The sequence below is a fragment of the Ailuropoda melanoleuca genome, chromosome 2 (genome assembly GCF_002007445.2).
Source record: "Ailuropoda melanoleuca isolate Jingjing chromosome 2, ASM200744v2, whole genome shotgun sequence".
Classification (NCBI taxonomy): domain Eukaryota; kingdom Metazoa; phylum Chordata; class Mammalia; order Carnivora; family Ursidae; genus Ailuropoda; species Ailuropoda melanoleuca.
This window is the reverse complement of record NC_048219.1, coordinates 6,490,260-6,509,444: the sequence shown is the minus strand read 5'-3', so window position 1 is coordinate 6,509,444 and position 19,185 is coordinate 6,490,260. Positions and strand designations below refer to the sequence as shown.

At 51.8% G+C, this 19,185-nt stretch overlaps 1 protein-coding gene across 5 annotated transcripts; it reads left to right on the top strand.

The window, feature by feature from the left end:
* The first annotated feature begins 8,485 nt into the window (after positions 1–8,485).
* On the top strand, positions 8,486–18,306 carry KDF1 (keratinocyte differentiation factor 1). Of its 5 annotated transcripts, XM_034647399.1 has the most exons (6): positions 8,486–8,551; positions 9,407–10,130; positions 11,303–11,342; positions 15,415–16,482; positions 16,975–17,049; positions 17,606–18,306. In XM_034647399.1, exons 4-6 carry the CDS (start codon positions 15,447–15,449, stop codon positions 17,686–17,688), a joined length of 1,194 nt encoding a protein of 397 aa, XP_034503290.1. In that variant the 5' UTR covers positions 8,486–8,551; positions 9,407–10,130; positions 11,303–11,342; positions 15,415–15,446; the 3' UTR covers positions 17,689–18,306. The 5 variants fall into 5 exon arrangements, with proteins under 5 accessions (XP_034503290.1, XP_034503281.1, XP_034503275.1 ...); XM_034647390.1 differs by lacking the exon at positions 11,303–11,342; XM_034647384.1 differs by lacking the exon at positions 11,303–11,342 and having other exon boundaries at positions 9,407–10,191.
* Positions 18,307–19,185: the final 879 nt, after the last annotated feature.

Below are 19,185 nucleotides of genomic sequence, written 5' to 3'. Positions count from 1 at the left end.
CTGGGACACAGCGGGGAGGGGTACCCCACTGCAGCTCCCACACCAGCCCCGACAGGCGGTCCTGCAAGCTCAGGAGAAAGCCGTCCTTTCCCCCACCTTTCCCATGATTTTGGCAAGAATTGAACATAGTTGAAAAAAGCACAGGATGTGAGGAGCCAGATCTGGGTAGAATGACTTCCGTACTCTGAACCTCAGTTTGCTCATCCATAGAATGGGAAGAACAGTATCCGCAGATGGTCTTCCCAGAGCCCACTTGTGGGTCCACGTTCACCCCTTCACTGCCAGGCCTGGAAGGCAGTGGCCCAGGCTGGGCTCTACCTGCTCCAGCTCCCAAATCTTGTCTGACCAACTCCGTATTCTAGCACTCCTGCACTGGGAACCACTCCGGAATCCCTCCCCTGGGACCCCGGACGAACTTCCGAGGCAGCACTAAGCTGTCACCTCTCACACTGTTGGCCCTTCTGGGAATGGTCTGTCTCTCCCACACACTGTGCATTCCCCAAGATCACATGGCAAGTCTCATTCTTCTCCATGTCTGCAGCGCTCAGGCCAGGGCAAGGCACAGAGTAGGTGCTCAGTGATGCCTGTTGAGCGAGAGAATGGCCTGGAGATTTTTCACGTTCTCTACCTTGATTACCACAGCCTCCCTATCCCCACCGGCCTCGCCATACCTGCCCAGCATTTTGCGTTTCCACTACTGCCGGTCTCCCGGGCCCACCGTCCTCCTCAGTGTCTCACTTGGGAGGTCCTGGGGCAGGACACTGCACCACCCCAGGGCCTCTGGCAAACCCTGGCTTTTCCGCTTTACCCTTGAATTTCACCCAGTTCCTCAGGCCACAAACCCAGAGGGGTGGGCTCAACAGTCACATTGGGGGCTTTCATGAGCCAGGCCTCCAGGTTTGGATGTCCCTGTGTGTGTGCCGTCCCATGGGGACTCTGGGCCTGGCTTGATGACTTGCTTTGGGCAACGGAACATCAAGAAGCATGGAGGAGAGACTCAACGGGCGCTTGCACACTGGGGCTTGTCTCCTCGGAAGCCAGCTGCCACCCTGTAGACGGTCAGCTAGACATCTGAACGATGAGAGGTCAGGTGAAGAGAGGTCCCGGGTGATTCAGTAATTCAGCCCCAGCTGCCCCAGCTGAATGCAATCACATGAGCAATCCCAGGCGAAACCACAGAACTGACCCACTGACCCCAGCCAAACCACAGAATTTTCAGAAAAAATATATCATTGTTGTTTTAAGCCACTAAGTTTTGGGATGGTTTCTTTCCCAGCAATAGATAACTGAAGCAAGGCCCCTTCCTGCATTTTCTCTTTCTTTCTCCTCCACACGCAGTCCTGTGGAATCCACCCCCAGAAGACATCATATATCTGACCACTTCTCACCACATCTCCAGGCACCACCCTGGTCCAGGCTACCATCATCTCGCGCCTGGAGCATGGCCACGGCCTCCTCACTGGGCTCCCTGCCTCCAGTCTTGCTCCCCTCCAGTCACCCTCCAGTGACCGAGGTGAAGCTTTTGGAGTTTTGGTCAGATCAAGCCGCACCTCTGCTCAAGGCCCTCCAGTCAGTTCCCCATCACCAAGACTAAAACGCAGTCCTCCGTGGCCTTCAAAGGCTTATGTCGTCCAGCGCCTGCCATGTCTCCAAACCCATCTCCAGTGGCTCTCCCCGTTGCTCACTGCACCCCAGCAGCACCGGCTTCCTTTCTGTTTCCTGAACGTGACAAGCATATCCCCACCTCGGGGCCTTTGCCCCAGTCTGCCCAGCAGACCTCCTGTAGGTCTTTCCATCTAGGTTCAGGTTACATGTCCCCTCAGGAAAGCTACTCAGGAAACTGAGGCTTAGAGAATTGAGGTCATGATCATTCCCCATGTTTACACAGGAAGAGGCCGGGCTGATAGTCAATCGTGGGTCTGTATGACCCCCCCACCCCCCATCACGCCACTGTAGGGCTCTTTCTGCTGCGACGGCGGTTTGGGAGGATGACGGTGGTGGTCGTGGGCACCTGAGAAAGGAGAGGGGTCAGAGGGGCCTCCTGCTTCACGTACTCCTTCTACAAACACTCCAGCCGTAGCCTTTGGACCTTGCCCTGGGCTGGGTGCTGGGGGCTCAGAGATGAATCAGACCAGACTTTACCCTCTGGGAGCTCCCATCTGGGGACAGGGAAAGCAGCAGAGGAGGTCAAGGGCAACAGAGGGGCTCAGGCAGCCTTTGGGGTTAGCTCAGGAAGATAGCCTTCAAGCTGGGAGCTCTCCAGGAAGGCTTAGCAGGGGATGTGAGATTGGCTGGGGGGAGGGCCAGAAAGTAGGGCTGGTGTTCAGTGTTCAGAGCTGACTGCTGTCCCCTGTGAGTGACCAGAAGACTCAGTGTTGGCCATGGGTGTCCGTGCCCTGCTGTGTGTGTGTGTGTGTGCGTGTGTGTATGTGAAGAGAGTGAGGAAACCCTACCAGGGTGAGCTGGAGGATAGACAAGAAAAGGGTTGAATGAATAAACGGATTTTACTGATGTGGAAACTCAAGTCCAGAGAGGCTGAGCCACTTGCCTCAGCTCACAACAATAAACGCAGGACTGGAACCCAGGCCTCTCTTGCCACCACACAGAGCACAGAGTAGAGGCAGAGGCCCACCCCCTCCAGGGCCTGCTGCTTAGTCACCATACGATCTCAGCTAAGGTCATTCCCCTCTCTGGCCTCATTTCCTCATCAGTACATTGAGGGCATTGGATGAAGGTACTTTCAACACAAGGACTCTGCCGAAAATACTTCTACCGGAACCAAATTCAGGACCAAAGGAACAGCCATTGCCTCAACCTGGTACAGGACGGCTTCTCAGCCTGCAGCTCCCTCCAGGCCTAGCAACTGGGTGCTGCACTAGCAGAAGCCGGGGAGCCCCAGGAATCCCCCACAGGTGGACCTGGGATTTCCCACCCAACAGTCTACCTAGAGTTCCAGAAGCCACCACGGCCCAGCTCCTTAGAATCCCAGGGCTCCAGCTGCACCTCTATGCACGGTGTCCTCCCAGGCCTAACCCCAGTTCACTGGCCCTCACTCCCCAGCATAACTTCCAGACTTCCTGGGGTCTCTTCAGCCTCCAGGACACACCACCCTTTGGCCAATGAAGGAAAGGGGAGAGGCAACTCACTGGCCCATTGTTTGACCTGTACAGACACATCTGGCTCATCAGAGGAGCCAAAACGGCCTCAACTCCCATAGTGCAATCCCACTTATCCTCCACCATTCTGTCCCCTTCCACCCTGGGGGGTTCCCTTTCGCTGGTTCCATTCCATTTATTCCACTCAGAATTTCAGGAAATTCTACCTGGGAAAGAGGCACGTGGTGAGCAGAACTGGGGCTGATTACAGAAGGAAATTCTTGAGGGGATATTCCCCCACTCTGCTGGGGCCTGGAACCCCCAGGGCCCAGTTTCTGGGGTACCCAGAGAGGCCACTGCAACAGCTCAGGCTATCTGTGCAGGACGAACTCTGGGCTCTATCGCTTACTGGTTGTGTGACCTTGGGCACGTGGCTTAAATCTCTGACCCTCTGGTCTCTGAGCTATAAAATGGGGATTTGGGACCTATTCGTTGAGTGATTGTGAGAATTATACGGAATAAGGCCCAGAATATACCTAGCACGTCACAGGTGGTCACGGGCAGTGGCGGTAATTCGTCTTCCTGCTTGTTCTCAGAGGCCGTGGCCTTGCCTCAGAGAGTCCTGGCCCCAGCACGGCTGGGGAGGCAGAGAGGGAAGAAGGGGTTAAAATAATATGGCTCGCAGCTACTTAGCTCTAAGTACATGCCAGCCTCTGTTGTAATCACCACGTGAAGCGATTGCTACTTTCACTTTATAGATAAAGTGTCTGAGGTGCATAGAAGTTCAATAGCTTGGCTAAAGTCACACAGCGAGCAAGTGGCAGAACAGGGGCACAAAATCAGGCCCTAGGGCTGCAGAATTCACTCCCTGAACCACCGTACTATCCTGCCTCAGACGAGAAATGCTGAGGTTCCAAAGCTTAAATTCACACTGCCGCTAAACCGGTGTACATCCAGGACTCCGACTCAGATCCGGTCTCTGAAGTTCTGGCAATTTCCACTGCTGCATACTGCCCCCTAGTGCCCCCTAGGGGAGACGCACACCAGAGGCCAGCCGCAGACACCCACGCAGCCCGACTCACACTCCCCTGACCCATGGCTCCGGCCCCTGACCAAAGCTGCCCTTCTTGGAGTTTCTAAACAGCACTCTGAAAGCCATCTACATATACAATCGTGATATTTTTTGACTATTTCACAAATCCTCAAATCCAACAACTCTAACTCCAAGTCTATACTTTAACACCCCAAACTTGCCCCCCTCAGTCACCTCCAGCCAGCCAGTGGCACAAGCCAGAACCCCAGCCGTCTTGACATATCCTTCTTCCCCCCAGTCTGCCGCCAGCCAAGGAGCCTGAATGGTGGCTGAGGAAGGACACCAGAGAAGTAGACATCAGCAACAGATGATGGCCCCTGGTCATGGCCGAGAGGCAAAACTGAGCTCAGGCTCTGGTTAGAAAGACAGGCCTTTCTGCTTAGAAAGGAGCCCAAACACAGCTCTGAGGGTTGGGAGGAGGTCACAGTGAGGAACATGACACTGGGAGCCAGAGGGCTGGGTACTGCTCTGTCACAGTATGGCCTTGGGAATCTTGATGAGCCTCAGTTTCCCCATCTGTAAAATGAATATGACAATGCCTGCCTCGGGCTCTTGTAGGATCAAATTTAAGTGTTTGCTTTGTAAACTGTAAAGGGAAGCACACAGGAGAGGCTGGTTGTTATCTGGAAAATTCACTCCAGTAGACTTCTTTCCTTTGTTAAACCAAATGTTGGACCCATAAAGTATGTTGTTTTGTTTTCAAAGAGGGTCATTGGGACGCCTGGGTGGCTCAGTTAGTTAAGCATCCAACACTTGGTTTCAGCCCAGGTCATGATCTCAGTGTCCCGGAATAGAGCCCCACATTGGGCTCCGCACTCAATGGGGAGTGTTCTTGAGATTCTCTTTCCCTCTGCCCCTTCCCCCAGCTTGTGCGTGCATTCTCTCTCTCTCTCAAATAAATAAATAAATAAATCTTAAAAAAAAAAAGAGGGTCATCAATTTTGGGGTTTTTTAAAAATTATAGTAAAAGAAAATATATAGGGGTGCCTGGGTGGCTCAGATGGTTAAGCGTCTGCCTTTGGCTCAGGTGATGATCTCAGGGTTGTGGGATCGAGCCCCTCATCGGGCTCCCTGCTCAGTGGTGAGTTTGTGAGTTTGCTTCTCCCCTCTGCTCATGCTCTCTCTCAAATGAATAAATAAAATCTTTAAAAAAAAAAAAGAAGAAAATATATAAAAACATAAAATTTGCCATTTTAACCACTTTTAAGTGTACAATGTGGCATTAATTACATTCACACTGTTGTGCAACCATTGCCATGATCTATTTCCAAAATTTTTCATCATCCCAAATAGAAACTCTGTACCTATTAAGCAATAACTTCCCATTTCCTCCCTCCCTCCAGCCCCTGCTAACCTCTAATCTCTGTCTTTACAAATTAGTCTGTTCTAAATATTGAATATAAGTAGAATCACACTTTTTGTCCTTTTGTGTCTGGCTTATTTCACTTAGCATAATGTCTTCAAGATTCATCTGTGCAGGAGTGCCCGGTTGGCTCAGTCAGTGGAATGTGCAACTCTTGATCTCAGGGTTGTAGGTTCGAGCCCCGTGTTGGGTGTAGAGATTACTTAGAAATAAAATCTTAAGAGAAATACTCATCTATGCTGTAGCATGTATCAGAACTTCATTCGTCTTTTAAGATTTTATTTTTAAGTAATCTCTACACCCAACGTGGGGCTTGAACTTACAACCCCAAGATTAAGAGTTGGACGGTCTACCTCTTGAGCCAGTCGGGCGCCCCAGAACTTCATTCTTCATAGCTGAATAATATTCCATGAATAATATCCCATGGTGTGTATTTACCATCTTTTGTTTATCTGTTCATCAGCTGATGGACACTTGAGTTGTTTCCACATTTTGGCTGTGGTGAATAATGCTGGAATGGGCATATACCTCAAGTGTCATCAAGTTTTTGATGGAATTTTTCAACATGTTCTGCAGCAGGGGGAAGAGCCCTTGGGAACAGGGCCCTGTGTGGTAAAGTGTGGGGGAGTGAGCGTCAGAGAAAAGAGGTTTCAGTGTGACTATGACCTGAACAACAGCCAACCTGTGCCTTTTGCAAAACACTCCACAAAACTCTAGAGGGGGAAATATTTTCATCCCCATTTTACAGATGAAGAGAAAGTCAGTGGGTTCCGCAAAGCCACATAGCTGGTGAGGGCTCTGGAGAAAGTATCATATTTTCCTTCCTTCCTTTTATTTTTTCTTTCCAAATAGAGAAAGTAGTTCTGAGATACTTCAGTTATCACGTTCTTACATGTAAATTTACAGCATTTTAGGTAGCACAGAATTAGAATTTTGGAGTGCAGTTCTTTTACAACTAAACATGTTCTAGAAAAAGCACAACTACAGAGACAGAAAAAAGATGACCAGTTACCAAGGGCTGGGATTGAATGGAGGGACTCACACAGAGAGGTTTAGGGAACTTTGGGGCGGGGTTGATGGAACTGACCTATATCATGATTGTCGTAGTAGTCGTGCAATTACATGAACTTTTAAAGACTCACAGGGGTGAGCCTGGGTGGCTTAGCTCGTTGAGCGTCTGCCTTCGGCTCGGGTCATGATCCCACGGTCCTGGGATTGAGTCCTTCGTGGGGCTCCTTGCTCAGTAAGGAGCCTGCTTCTCCCTCTGCCTGATGCTCCACCTGCTTGCTCTCTCTCTCTCTCTGACAAATAAATAAAATCTTAAAAAAAATTAAAGACCCACAGAACTGTACACTAAAAAGTTGACTTATAAGGTAAAATATAACTTAACCTGTAAAAAAGAATGAATAGGGGGCCTGGGTGGCACAGCAGTTAAGCGTCTGCCTTCGGCTCAGGGCGTGATCCCGGCGTTATGGGGTCGAGCCCCACATCAGGCTCCTCTGCTGGGAGCCTGCTTCTTCCTCTCCCACTCCCCCTGCTTGTGTTCGCTCTCTCGCTGGCTGTCTCTATCTCTGTCGAATGAATAAATAAAATCTTTAAAACAAAAAAAATAAAAAAAATAAAAACTAAATCTATTTCTGGTTCCCCCCACCCCACACCCAGGTAATCACTATTCTGAATTTTGTGTTCTTCATGCTCTGGCTTTTTTTTTTTTAGTAGCTTTTTTTTCCCACACATAAATTAAGCTGGGCCTTATGAATTTGCTATTTTTATAGGTCACAACCCAGCAACCTCATATAGTTCAACCCAATATTATGCCTAAACATAGTAGTTCTGGTTTTATTTGAATTTTACAAAACGGGTACCATTTCATCCATACAATTCTGGGACTTGCATTTTTTCTTAATTAATTAATTTTTTTTTATTTTTTATTTTTTTTTAAAAGATTTTATTTATTTGACAGAGATAGAGACAGCCAGCGAGAGAGGGAACACAGGCGGGGGGAGTGGGAGAGGAAGAAGCAGGCTCATAGCTGAAGAGCCTGATGTGGGGCTCAATCCCATAACGCCGGGACCACGCCCTGAGCCATAGGCAGACGCTTAACCGCTGCGCCACCCAGGCGCCCCTAATTAATTTTTTTTTAGTAATCTCTGCATCCAACGTGGGGCTGGAACTCAATGCTGAGATCAAGAGTCACATGTTCCTCCAACTGAGTCAGCCCCAAGGGACTTACATTTTTCACTCAATATTATTTCACCATGATTCAGCCGCATTGCTGTTTTTCATTCATTTTCTACTGTTGCATAATTATTCCACATTTCTTTATTTCCTGTCAATGACTTTTGAGTGTTTTTGGTTTGGGGATACCATGAACAATGTTTCTACTACCATTCTCATACATGTCTCCTGGCGCATATGTGCCTTTTTTTTTTTAAGACTTATTTATTTATTTTAGAGAGAGAGTACACATGAGGAAGGAGAGGGGCAGAGGGAGAAGGAGAGACAGAATCCCAAGCAGACTCCCCACTGAATGCACAGCCCACACAGGGCTTCATTCCAGGACCCTGAGATCATGACCTGAGCTGAAATCAAGAGTCAGATGCTTAACCTGACTGAGCCACCCGGGAAACTCCATATGTGTGCGATTCTTGTGGCTGTACCAGGAGTGGAGTTGCTGGGTCTTATAGAGATGTTCAGCTGTACACAATGTGACTCACTTTCTTTTATTATTCATTCATTCATTTATTTATTTATTTATTTATTTATTTATTTATTTATTTGACAGAGAGAGAGACAGCGAGAGAGGGAACACAAGCAGGGGGAGGGGGAGAGAGAGAAGCAGGCTTCCCGCTGAGCAGGGAGCCCCATGCGGGGCGAAACCAGGACCCTGGGATCATGACCTGAGCCAAAGGCAGACGCTTAACGACTGAGCCACCCAGGCGCCCCTGCGACTCACTTTCTGAGCTCCAAATGAGGATACACCTTACCACTTGCCTCCAGGTGAGAATGTGGACAAGACGTGGTGGGAGTTGCGGAGGGTTTCTGGTGGAATTGAACACCCTACTGTTGTGCACATGGTAAGGCACCCATAGAATGAGATGATGGTGCCCTCAGAGGTGAGACAGGGAGGGAAGTCTCCCCTCCCCCGTTGCTATGGAGATCATCTTCCAAGGAGTGTTCCACCCTGGCTGGACAAGGGGAGGGCTTGGGACCCAAACAGGGCAGACAAAAGGCTCTATTCTAGTTGGCAGTATCTCCGTCTAGGGTTGGGAGGTTGTGTATCTGGTACATCTGAAGGGGGAGAGGCCTAGGCAGTGCTGAATTCCTCCCACCTACCAATCCTTACCCCAAAGGTCTCTCCACATATCCTTTATCTCACTTTGCATCCATTATCTTTTTTTAATTCTCCCAGGTGGAGAGAGGGACTCTTATCTTCACAGATAAGGCTTAGAGAAGGGAAGTGCATTGCCCAGTCACACAGTTTTTTCCAACTGCCTGAACAAGTAATTTTCCCTTCCTTATCCTCAGTTTCCGCATCTGTAAAATGGGAATAATACCTGACCCACCTCACAGACTAGTGGGAGGATTAAATAATTCTATGCAAGCATGAGTCCTGGAGATGCTCTTTGAAAGTCACTTGTTTAAAAAAAAGAAAGAAAGTCACTTATTTAATGGTGCTATTGTTATTATTAAGTTGTTATTAAGGAAACGGGAACCCAAGGTAGTCACCCAAGGTAGTCGGAGGCCTGACTTCCTGCCACCCAGTGATGATGTTGCCTCTTGCAGAGACTCCATGGGATGTGGTAGTCATGGCCCATTTTGGTCACCTCTGCTGCTCCGTAATGTGTCTTTCAGGACTGCACAGCCCAGCCCCCTCCTTCACCCTGCTTCCAGGCCTCAGAATAGAGGTAGTTATCTCCACTGCAGACTTCCTCAGAGCTGAACTGACCAGCGAGCAGAGGACACACACCCCCTATTCTATGTCAGGGCAAAGGAAGAAATCGGGGAGCCCAGCGGTTCATTCAATCAAGTCTATCTGCTGAGCACCTAGTAGGTGCTGGTCCTGCGCTGGGCACCAGGAGCATTGGGAACAAGACCAGACCCTGTCCTCAAGTCAGAAAAGGAGGAGTCCAAAGACAAGAAAATTGTGTGCTGAGTATTATGATAACAAGTACAGAGAGCTGTTCCATGTAACTGGAAACCAGACAAGCCTAGGGGCTAGAGAAGTCGTCCCGGGAGATAAATGCCCTTGGAGCTGCGCCTTTAAGAACTGGCTAGCGCTCCCCAGGTGCACGGAGACTGCTGGGACTACCTGCCCATTGAACAGAAGAGGAGACTGAACCACCAGCGTCGGTCTACCCTGCCCGCCTCACTTAGCCAGACCAGACTGAGCACGGTTCGGAGTCAGTAGGCCGAGCACCCCAGCCGAGACGCGGTGCCCACCCCACTCCCTCCAGCGCCCGGGGCGGGGCCTCGGCCCAGGTGCGCGGCGGCCGCGGCGGCGCTTCGCGGAGGCAGGAAGTGTGTCCCCAGCGGCGGCCCGTGCAGCGCTCCCGCGAGACGCTCACCTGCGCTCCAGGTGAGCGGCGAGGGGGGCGGGGGGAGGGGCCGAGCCGGAGGCGGCTCACCTGGCGGCACAGGTAAGCCCCGCGCGGGCCCATGGGGGCGCGAAGCACGGCGGCACTGGTGTGGAGAGACCCCCGAGGCTACGCCTGGGCGAGGGAGGGTCCCGGGGCCGGTTCCTTGGGCGCCACCCTCCCACTTCCGGGGTGCGCGGGCCGGGCCGGGGAGCGGCCCGAGCGGGCGCCCGGGCTGGGCGGGCAGAGTTGGGGGGGGGGACGCCGTCGCCCTCAGGTCTGCGCTGGCTGGGGGCGGGAGCCGTGCTGGCTCGGAGAGGCAGGGTCGGGAGGGGGCGGGGGGCCGTGCACACCCGGAGGAAAGGTGTCAAGGCGGGAGAGGAGCTGCGTCTGCCCGCGGGCGGGGGGCCCCTGCAGCTGGAGAGGTTGGTGCTCGCCCCGAGGGCACTGCTGGGGTAGGAGCTGTGCTGATCCGAGGGGCAGTGCCGGGGTCTGGTTCTCCCTTGCCTCGGGAGTAGGTGCCCCCGGATGCCGGAGGCGCGGGCTGAGCCTTTGGGGCAGGAAATAGAGGGTGCGGGGATGCCGGGTGCGAGAGCAGAAGGCTATTTCCCGAGCAGGGCTGGGGCGCCCCTCTCGGCTGGGTGTGCAAGACTAGGCTGGGTACGGGGGCGGGGCCTGTCCTGGGGACCTTGTGGGGAGGAGGATGGTACAGAGACGGACCCCTGTGTGTGTGTGTTCTCAGGGACTAGGGGAAGAGGAAGAGCATCAAGAGAAGTTTGATGAGGGCGGGCTTAGGACCTTTTGACTCAAAGGAAGATCCCTGCAGTGACTTGGGGCGCTCAGTGTCCAAGCCTCTCCCACGAGCCAGGCACCACACTAAGCAACCTGCACGGAATATCTCATTTAAACCTCACGGTGGCCCAGGAAGACACTGCTGTCTCCCCTTGTTAAAGAGGAGAAAACTGAGGCCCAGAGTCTTGCTCCAGGCCGCAATAGGAGCCGGGGCCCTCCCCTCACTCAACCAAGTGACAGTGTTCTTAGGCTTCAGGAGGTGGGGGCAGCAGCAGTTAGGGGAAGATAGAGCCTGGAAAAAAATGGGCTGAGTTTGACTTCAGGAGGGTTCTGGACCTAGAGGTGTGGGGGAAACTGAGACAAGCTATTGTCCTTCCTCTAGGTCTTGCTCCCCACGTCCCTCCATCTTACCTGCATTCCAGGTATGTGGCACAAAACAAAGTACATGGGCTCCAGAGTCTGGTAGACCACAGTACAAATCCTGTTCCATCCCTTTCCAGCTGGGTGTCTGGGCAAGTCACTTCTGAGCTCAAGCTTCCTGATCTGTAAAGTGGAGATACAATGCTTACAGAACAGGTGTGACTGTTAGGTAAAGTGAAAGTCCTCTTGGGCTGGAGCCTGTTTCTGGACCATTCACTGCTGTTTCTCCAGCATTTAGCACGGTGCTGGGCACATGGTAGTGCTCAGTAAATATTTGGTGGGTGAATTTAATGAATAGTGGCAAATCCTTAAGCCTTGGAGGTAGAGAAGGAGTGACCCAGACCATCATCAGTAACCCTTTGACGTTTTTACAAGCCCCAGGTACCCCAGAGCTCTGTGTGGTTCAAATAGTGTAGAGGCACCCAACCTCCTCATCCAAGGCCTGAGCCTGGAAGACTCAGGGCTTCCTATGTGGTCCCTCCATGGGGACAGGCTTGTCCAGGGAGTTGGCAGCTGGCCACTTTGCCCCCTTCCTCCCAAGTAATAGATGGGATGAGGTAGTGGGTAAGAATCTGGGCCAGGGTGCTTGGGTACAAATAGATGTGTGGCTTGAACAACTTATTTAACCTATCTGGGCCTCTTCGTGTATAGTAATAATAACAACAACAACAACAATACCTACAAATAAGGTTGTGAGAATTGGTTTAATACAGTCACAGCACATAGAACAATGTAAGCCATGAATAACTCATTCACAAGAATGCAGACTCCTGAGATTAGGGAATTTTGTCTTTATCACTGTAGCCACCACATTTAGAACAGTGTCTGGCATTTAGTAGGCCCTCGCTAAATATTTGTTAATTGAGTAAATGAATGAGTCCATACTAAACCCCACATTCCTCAAACCAAGGCAACATTTTTTTGTTGTTTTTGTTTGTTTTTTAGATTTATTTATTTATTTATTTATTTGACACAGAGAGATCACAAGCAGGGGGAATGGCAGAGGGAGGAGAAGACCAAGGGACCAAGAGCAGGGACCAAGGCAAAGGTTTTTAACCACTTGCCTGTCTGGATCGTGAGGGACTTCCAAGTCACCTGTTACAATCTCCGTGTACACACCTTTGAGGAGGGGATTTCATCCTCTTTCCCTGAGCTTGCTGCTGTCCCCACTCTGGTCAGCCTAGAGCCTAAGTCCTTCTTCTTCCTACCCAGTGGTCCTGATTCTACTCTGAGGTCACACAGAATGTGTCAGTCCCCTGCAGCACTTACTATACCCAACCCTGTTCCAACACTGAGGCAGAAAGGAGTCAGACGCAGTCACTGCCCCTTGAGGTCATGTAGACTTATCTTCAAACAATGGGTTCAAGGCCGACCCAGCTGACAGAGCCCAGCAGAAAGCTGTGGGGAGAGGGGCTCCCATCTGACTTGGGGAGCTGGAGGGGCCTTGGAGAAGGAGCGCTGAATGGGGCTGAGGGGGTGGATTCAATAACTGCAGGAATAAAGAACTCCTGTATCTTCTTACCAGCAGCCATGGCTAACATTCCTTCCCTCCCTCCCTTTCTCTCTTGAGACCCATGCACCTTCTGATTTTCTTGGGAAACTTGAGATTAGCTTGCTGACATCATGCCCCAGTGTATACTTCCTGAGAATAAGAACATAGTCTAATATAACCATAGTAATCAAATTCAGGAAATTTAACATTGGCATATTACTATTAGATAATATACAGTCAACTTTTAAATTTCACCACTTATCCACATTATCCAGTTTCCAGTTTTTCCTCTTGATCCAGGATCTAATCCAGGATCACACATTGCATTTAGTTGTCATTCCCTTAAGTCGGACTTGTCTGGTGTCTCCTCATGATTACATTCAGGTTATGCATTTTGGGCAGAAATACTTCTTACTGATGTAGTGTCCTTCTTAGTGCAGAGTATCAGGAAGCACATGATGGCAGTCCATCCCATTGTTGATGATGTTAACTTCGATCAGACAGTAGAGTCTGCCAGGTTTCTCAGATTTTTTAAGTTCTCCCTGGCTGCGGCAAGTAGAAGGGAATGGAGGTGGCCAGAATGGGAACCTTGACAGTACCTGGGTGAGAGATGATCATGGCCCTGTTTAAAGAGGTGGCATTTATTTGTCCAAAGCACATGGTCTGTTAGAGCCAGAACTAGCACTAGAACACGGATACCCTAATCCCCACTGCCAGGGTCCTCACACATCACCAGTTCTAGGACCTCCAATGCCATTAAATCGGGGATAAAAAGATAAGGGATCAGTGTTGCAGAAAATCCAGGTTATTGCGTGGCAAACCCCTACATGGGATCGAGGACCTTCCACATATCACTGCATAATGTTCCCTGACTCCGTCAGGCATAGTAATTCACTCCCATAATGCCTCATATATCCTACATGTTCCATCTTAGGAGCTTTTAAGCATCTGCTTTTCCTACAAAACCACGAGTGAATCACAAGAACAAGGTCTGTAGTTTATTCATCTTTGGTTTTACAGCACCTAGCATGGGGCCGGGCTCAGTGATCATGGAATGAATGAAGTCTTCGCTCTGAGCTTGCTAGCCACCAAGTCAAGAAGGGAAAGAAGGTGTATTTTGCGGCTTGGCTTTCTTGTCTAATCAAAGGAAGCAAAGGAGTGCTTGGTGTTAAGTATTGGTAGGACAGCAAATCTGAGCCGGACTGAAACATTGATAGGGGAGCTGTCACATTCCCATACCTGATTTGAAGGAAGAGGGGAAGGGGAGGTCGTAATGGTCAGACTCTGTAGCAAGTCACATGGAAAGGCATTTGTTGAGGGCCTCAGAGATTCTGTTGGGTAGGCTTACCAACAGAGGGAATAAACGGGGGGAGACCATTCCCCAGAAAGTGAGATCTCAGGAGACTTTTCTTTTCATGTGGTAAAATATACACTACGTGAAATTTACCATTTTAGTTTTTTATTACCATTTTAACCATACAGTTCTGTGGCATTAAACACATTCACATTGTTGTGTGTTGTGTAACCATCACTACCACCCATCTCCAGAACCTTTTCATCTTCCCAAAGTGGAACTCTACCCATTAAACACTAACTTCCCATTTCCCCACTGCTCCCAGCCCCTGGTGACCACCATTTTACTTTCTGTCCTAAGAATTGGACTAGTCTAGATATTACGTATAAGTGGGACCATACAATATGTGTCCTTTGTGTCAGGTTTATTTCACTTAGCATAATGTCTCAAAGCTCATCTGTGCTGTGGCACGCATCAGAATCTCATTCCTTTTTAGGGATGAAAAATCCATTGTATGTATACATCGTGTTTTGTTTATTGATTCACCTGTCAGCGGACATTTGGGTTCTTTCCACCTTTTGCCTATTGCAAATAATGCTGCTGTGTGGACATTGGTATACAAATGTCTATTTCAGTCCCTGCTTTCCTTCCTTTTGGGGGTATTTGCCCAGAATTGGGAGTGCGGGGTCACATGGCAGTCCTGTGTAATTTTTGGAGGTGCTGCCATGCTGTCACAGCGGCCACACCATTCTCCAGGGGCTCCTCCGTCTCCACATCTCCATACCTGCCATTTTCTGCTTTTTCAATAGTAGCCATCCCACCACATCCCTGGGTGTGAAGTCCCAGGACATTTTTTTCATTTTTAAAAATATTTGTTTAAATTCAATTAACATATAATGTATTATTAGTTTCAGAGGTAGAGGTCAGTGATTCATCAGTCTTATATAATACCCAGGACATTTTTTTTAAAGATTTATTTATTTATTTATTTGAAAGGGAGGGATGGGTAGACAGAGAGGGAGAGAGAGAATCCCAAGCCGACTCTGCACTGGGCATGGAGACGAACGCAGGGCTTACTCCCACGACCCTGAGATCATGATCTGAGCCGAAACCAAGAGTCAGACACTTAACCTACTGAGCTGCCCAGGCACCCTGTCCCAGGAAATTTTGACATGTAGGTTAGACCAGAGAGAGAATTTCTTCTCTGGGGAGGGAGGGACCCTAGGTGAGGGTTCATGGGTATAACTGCACCCTTGAACATGACTCCTTCCTGGCCTCTCCTCTACAGGTGCCTGGCTGCAAGAAACCATGCAATGAGCCATGCCCCGCCCTGGACACCCCCGCCCATCATCTGGGCCCCCACGCTTGGGACCCTGGGAGCGGCCAACAGAACTATGCCTGGAGACTTTTGATGAGCCACCCCAACCCCCACCAAGCCGCCGCACCCGCAGGCCAGACCCCAAGGACCCTGGCCACCATGGGCCCGAGAGCCTTACCTTCATCTCCGGCTCTGCTGAGTCTACTGCTGAGCCCCCGGCCTGTTGCCCGCTCTGGCGACCCTGGGTGTGGGACTGGTGCCGGGCCGCCTTCTGCTTCCGCCGCTGCCGGAGTTGCCTCCAGCGTTGCGGGACCTGCATGCGGGGCTGCAGCCCCTGCTTGTCTGCTGGGGACTCCCCTGAGGGGGCTGCCGAAGCCAGCTGGGCCAAAGAACACAATGGAGTACCCCCCAGCCCCGACCGAGCACCTCCCAGCCGGCGGGATGGCCAACGGCTCAAGTCAACCATGGGCAGCAGTTTCAGTTACCCTGACGTCAAGCTCAAAGGCATCCCCGTATATCCCTACCGCAGCGCCACCTCCCCAGCCCCTGATGCGGACTCCTGCTGCAAGGAGCCCCTGGCCGAACCCCCGCCTATGCGGCACAGCCTGCCCAGCACCCTTGCCAGCAGCCCCCGTGGCTCTGAAGAGTACTACTCCTTCCACGAGTCAGACCTGGACCTGCCCGAGATAGGAAGCGGCTCCATGTCCAGCCGAGAGATTGATGTGCTCATCTTCAAGAAGCTGACAGAGCTGTTCAGCGTACACCAGATTGACGAGCTGGCCAAGTGCACATCAGACACTGTGTTCCTGGAGAAGACCAGTAAGATCTCGGACCTCATCAGCAGCATCACCCAGGACTACCACCTGGACGAGCAGGACGCCGAGGGCCGCCTGGTTCGCGGCATCATCCGCATCAGTACCCGCAAGAGCCGAGCCCGCCCGCACACCACGGAGGGGCGCTCCACGCGGGGAGCGGCCCCTGCTGCTGCCCCTGACAGTGGCCATGAGACCATGGTGGGCTCAGGGCTCAGCCAGGATGGTAGGTGGGGCTCCACGTGGCTGAGGGGCAGTGTGGTGGCGGCTCTGGCCAAGGGAGGGCTGCACTGGGTCTGTGGCCACTGTGGGTCCACCCCTCAGCCAGTCCCTGCTCTCCTTTGTCCTTTTCCTCCCTTTTCTTAATCCTGTGTCCCCTAAAAGGCCTCTGTCCCCCGCTACCACCTGCCAGAGCTTGCCTAGCCTGGTTAACAGGACCCAGGAACCTGTATGAATTTGGACCTCGGCCCTGGCCTCACCAAAGCCCCCACCCACCCACCACTGCACAGACACACACACACACACACAGACGCACGTGCACGCACACGCACATACGGCACATGCACATGCACACGCAAGTTGTCTTTGTTTTAAGCATTGCTTCTCAAGCCCAGCCCAGGGGTAGGTGACCCTTCCTTCATCAGGCTGGGAGCTGAAGTGGGGGGTAGGGTTAAAAGGATGTGATAATGACCACTGCCCCCTCCTGTTCCCTCCCTAGAACTCACAGTGCAGATCTCCCAGGAGACCACTGCAGATGCCATCGCCAGGAAGCTGAGGCCTTATGGAGCCCCAGGTTTGGTCCTGACCTGACGAGTAGAGAGAGAGGGGACTGCCCTCAGGCCCCCTCCCCCCTGCCATGCCCCTCTTCCCAGCTTCTCCGGGGTGGGTGGGGATGGTTTCAGAAGGGGACCAGAAGCCTGAGCAGCCACGGACCCCCACCCTAATCCTACAAGCTGGCTTAAAGGGTTCATTTGGGAGACATTCAGGGGATTGCCCCTGAACCAGCAGGGGGCAGGTACCCAGAAGTTGCATTTAAGCCCCCCCAGTCACTGGGGAGGACAGTGAAGGGCGGAGGCCATCCACTGGTACTGAAAAGGCACCCTGTGTGCGTTCTTCTGCTGCCTTCTTGGTCTTCCTAAGCCCCCAGGAGTGGGGTCATTACCTTTTAACAGACAGCAAGGCTGGGGCTCAGAGAGGTCAAGCAGCTGAGTGGGTCACCCAGCCAGGATCAGACTGACCCAGGCTTGAGTCCCACTTGGCTCCTTCTCAGCAGGTTTCTCCCTGTCCGTGGTACCTGGATGAGCTCCTTCCCCTCTCTGAGCCTCTGCTTCCCCCTCCCTTCCCCTCAGGATACCCAGCCAGCCACGACTCATCCTTCCAGGGCACAGACACAGACTCGTCGGGAGCGCCACTGCTCCAGGTGTACTGCTAACCTCGACCCGGCCCAGTGGCTGCGACCCCTTCTGGGAGTACAGCCCACAGCATAAAGAGGGGCAGCAGGACCCCCTTCGGCGGAGGCTGGGCCACCCTGACTCCTCCCACCTCAGCTGACTGGTTCCTGGACCATGTGCATTTCATTGGGCCATGGTGCCCACATCACCCTGGATCCCTTGCTGGCCTGACCCCTGCCTGGATCTGTTCCTTTCCACCCGTGGTCTTCACGCAGCCTGGATCAGAGCGGACTTAGGAGCTACCTTCTGGGATTGAATCCCGGCTCTACCCCCGTAACATACATCCCATAACCAGTCATGCAAACTCCCCCCTCCCCAGGATGAGGGTGGGGGGAGAGGGTGACAGCTCAAAGCAGCTTATCTTAAATGGATTGGGCTGGGGGGCAGGCAGGGCCTCTGTCCGGAATTCTGTGGGCACTGCCCACACTCCACATGTTCCGTTGGCTCTTAGCTGATGTTGTATATGCTAACATGACCATAGTTTTAAGTACAAAGAGAGTAGATGACTGCCTGGTCATCTCGGCTGTGACACTGCCCTTTCTGTCCCATCTGCTTGACTGATAAGCAGAGCAGGAGACAGGATAGAGCACCCGGCTTGCCTTCATGTTGTGGGGTCAAAGTCAGAAGGCTAAAATGAGAGCAAGAATGTCCACCTCTCAGGTTCACTGTGAGTTCCAGACAAAAAGCCAGTTTCTGTAGTTTCTGTACCTGAGAAAGGTCTGACAAGTGGTTTCTGTTGTGGAGAGGTTCTTCTAGGCAGGCCTACCTGGACTCCTGCTGCCTCAGTTCACGGCCTGCAGGCTGGCCTGCTTTTGGCCACCCCTGCAGTTTCCCCAAATCCTTGAGCACGGGTTAGCCCCCACCCAGCCTCAGACTTGAAGCTCCCTCCACCTCTCCCTGGTTTTGATAGAGCACTTGGTCTACTGGGACCTTCTTGACCTTCCCAACAACCCTGGAGTGGGGTCATCCTTTCGTGGACGGGGAGGCTGGGGCTCAGAGGGGTCAAGGAACTTGTCATATAGCTAGTAACTGGCTCTGGACCTAGAAGCTGGCCTCTTGGCAGTTCTGCCCCAAGGCTGGCAAGCTGACCTTGGAGCAGAAGCAGGGTCCTCCTGTTTGGACACAAGCCCAACAGGGGTTCAGAAAGATCTCACTTAGCTACTCCTCACACACAGGAGTGTCTTGTTAGTGCTCTCAGCCGTGAGGACAGAGCAGGCCCACCAGCCCGTTCTTGACTGCACAAATTAGGTGTCCAGGATCCCCACCTCCTCACCTAGAGGTCTCACCTTTTTATTGTCTCCCATCTCACCTTTTTATTGTCCCCACAGGCCCTTTTGGCAAGTGACTACTAGACAAACTGTACTTATCCAGCTCCCCATCAGACACACAGGACGGTCCCCTTGGGGGCTGTGCCCCCAAGGCCCCAGTACCAGTGAGAAAACTGGCCCCTTTCCTTCAGCTCTGCTATCTCATTCAGG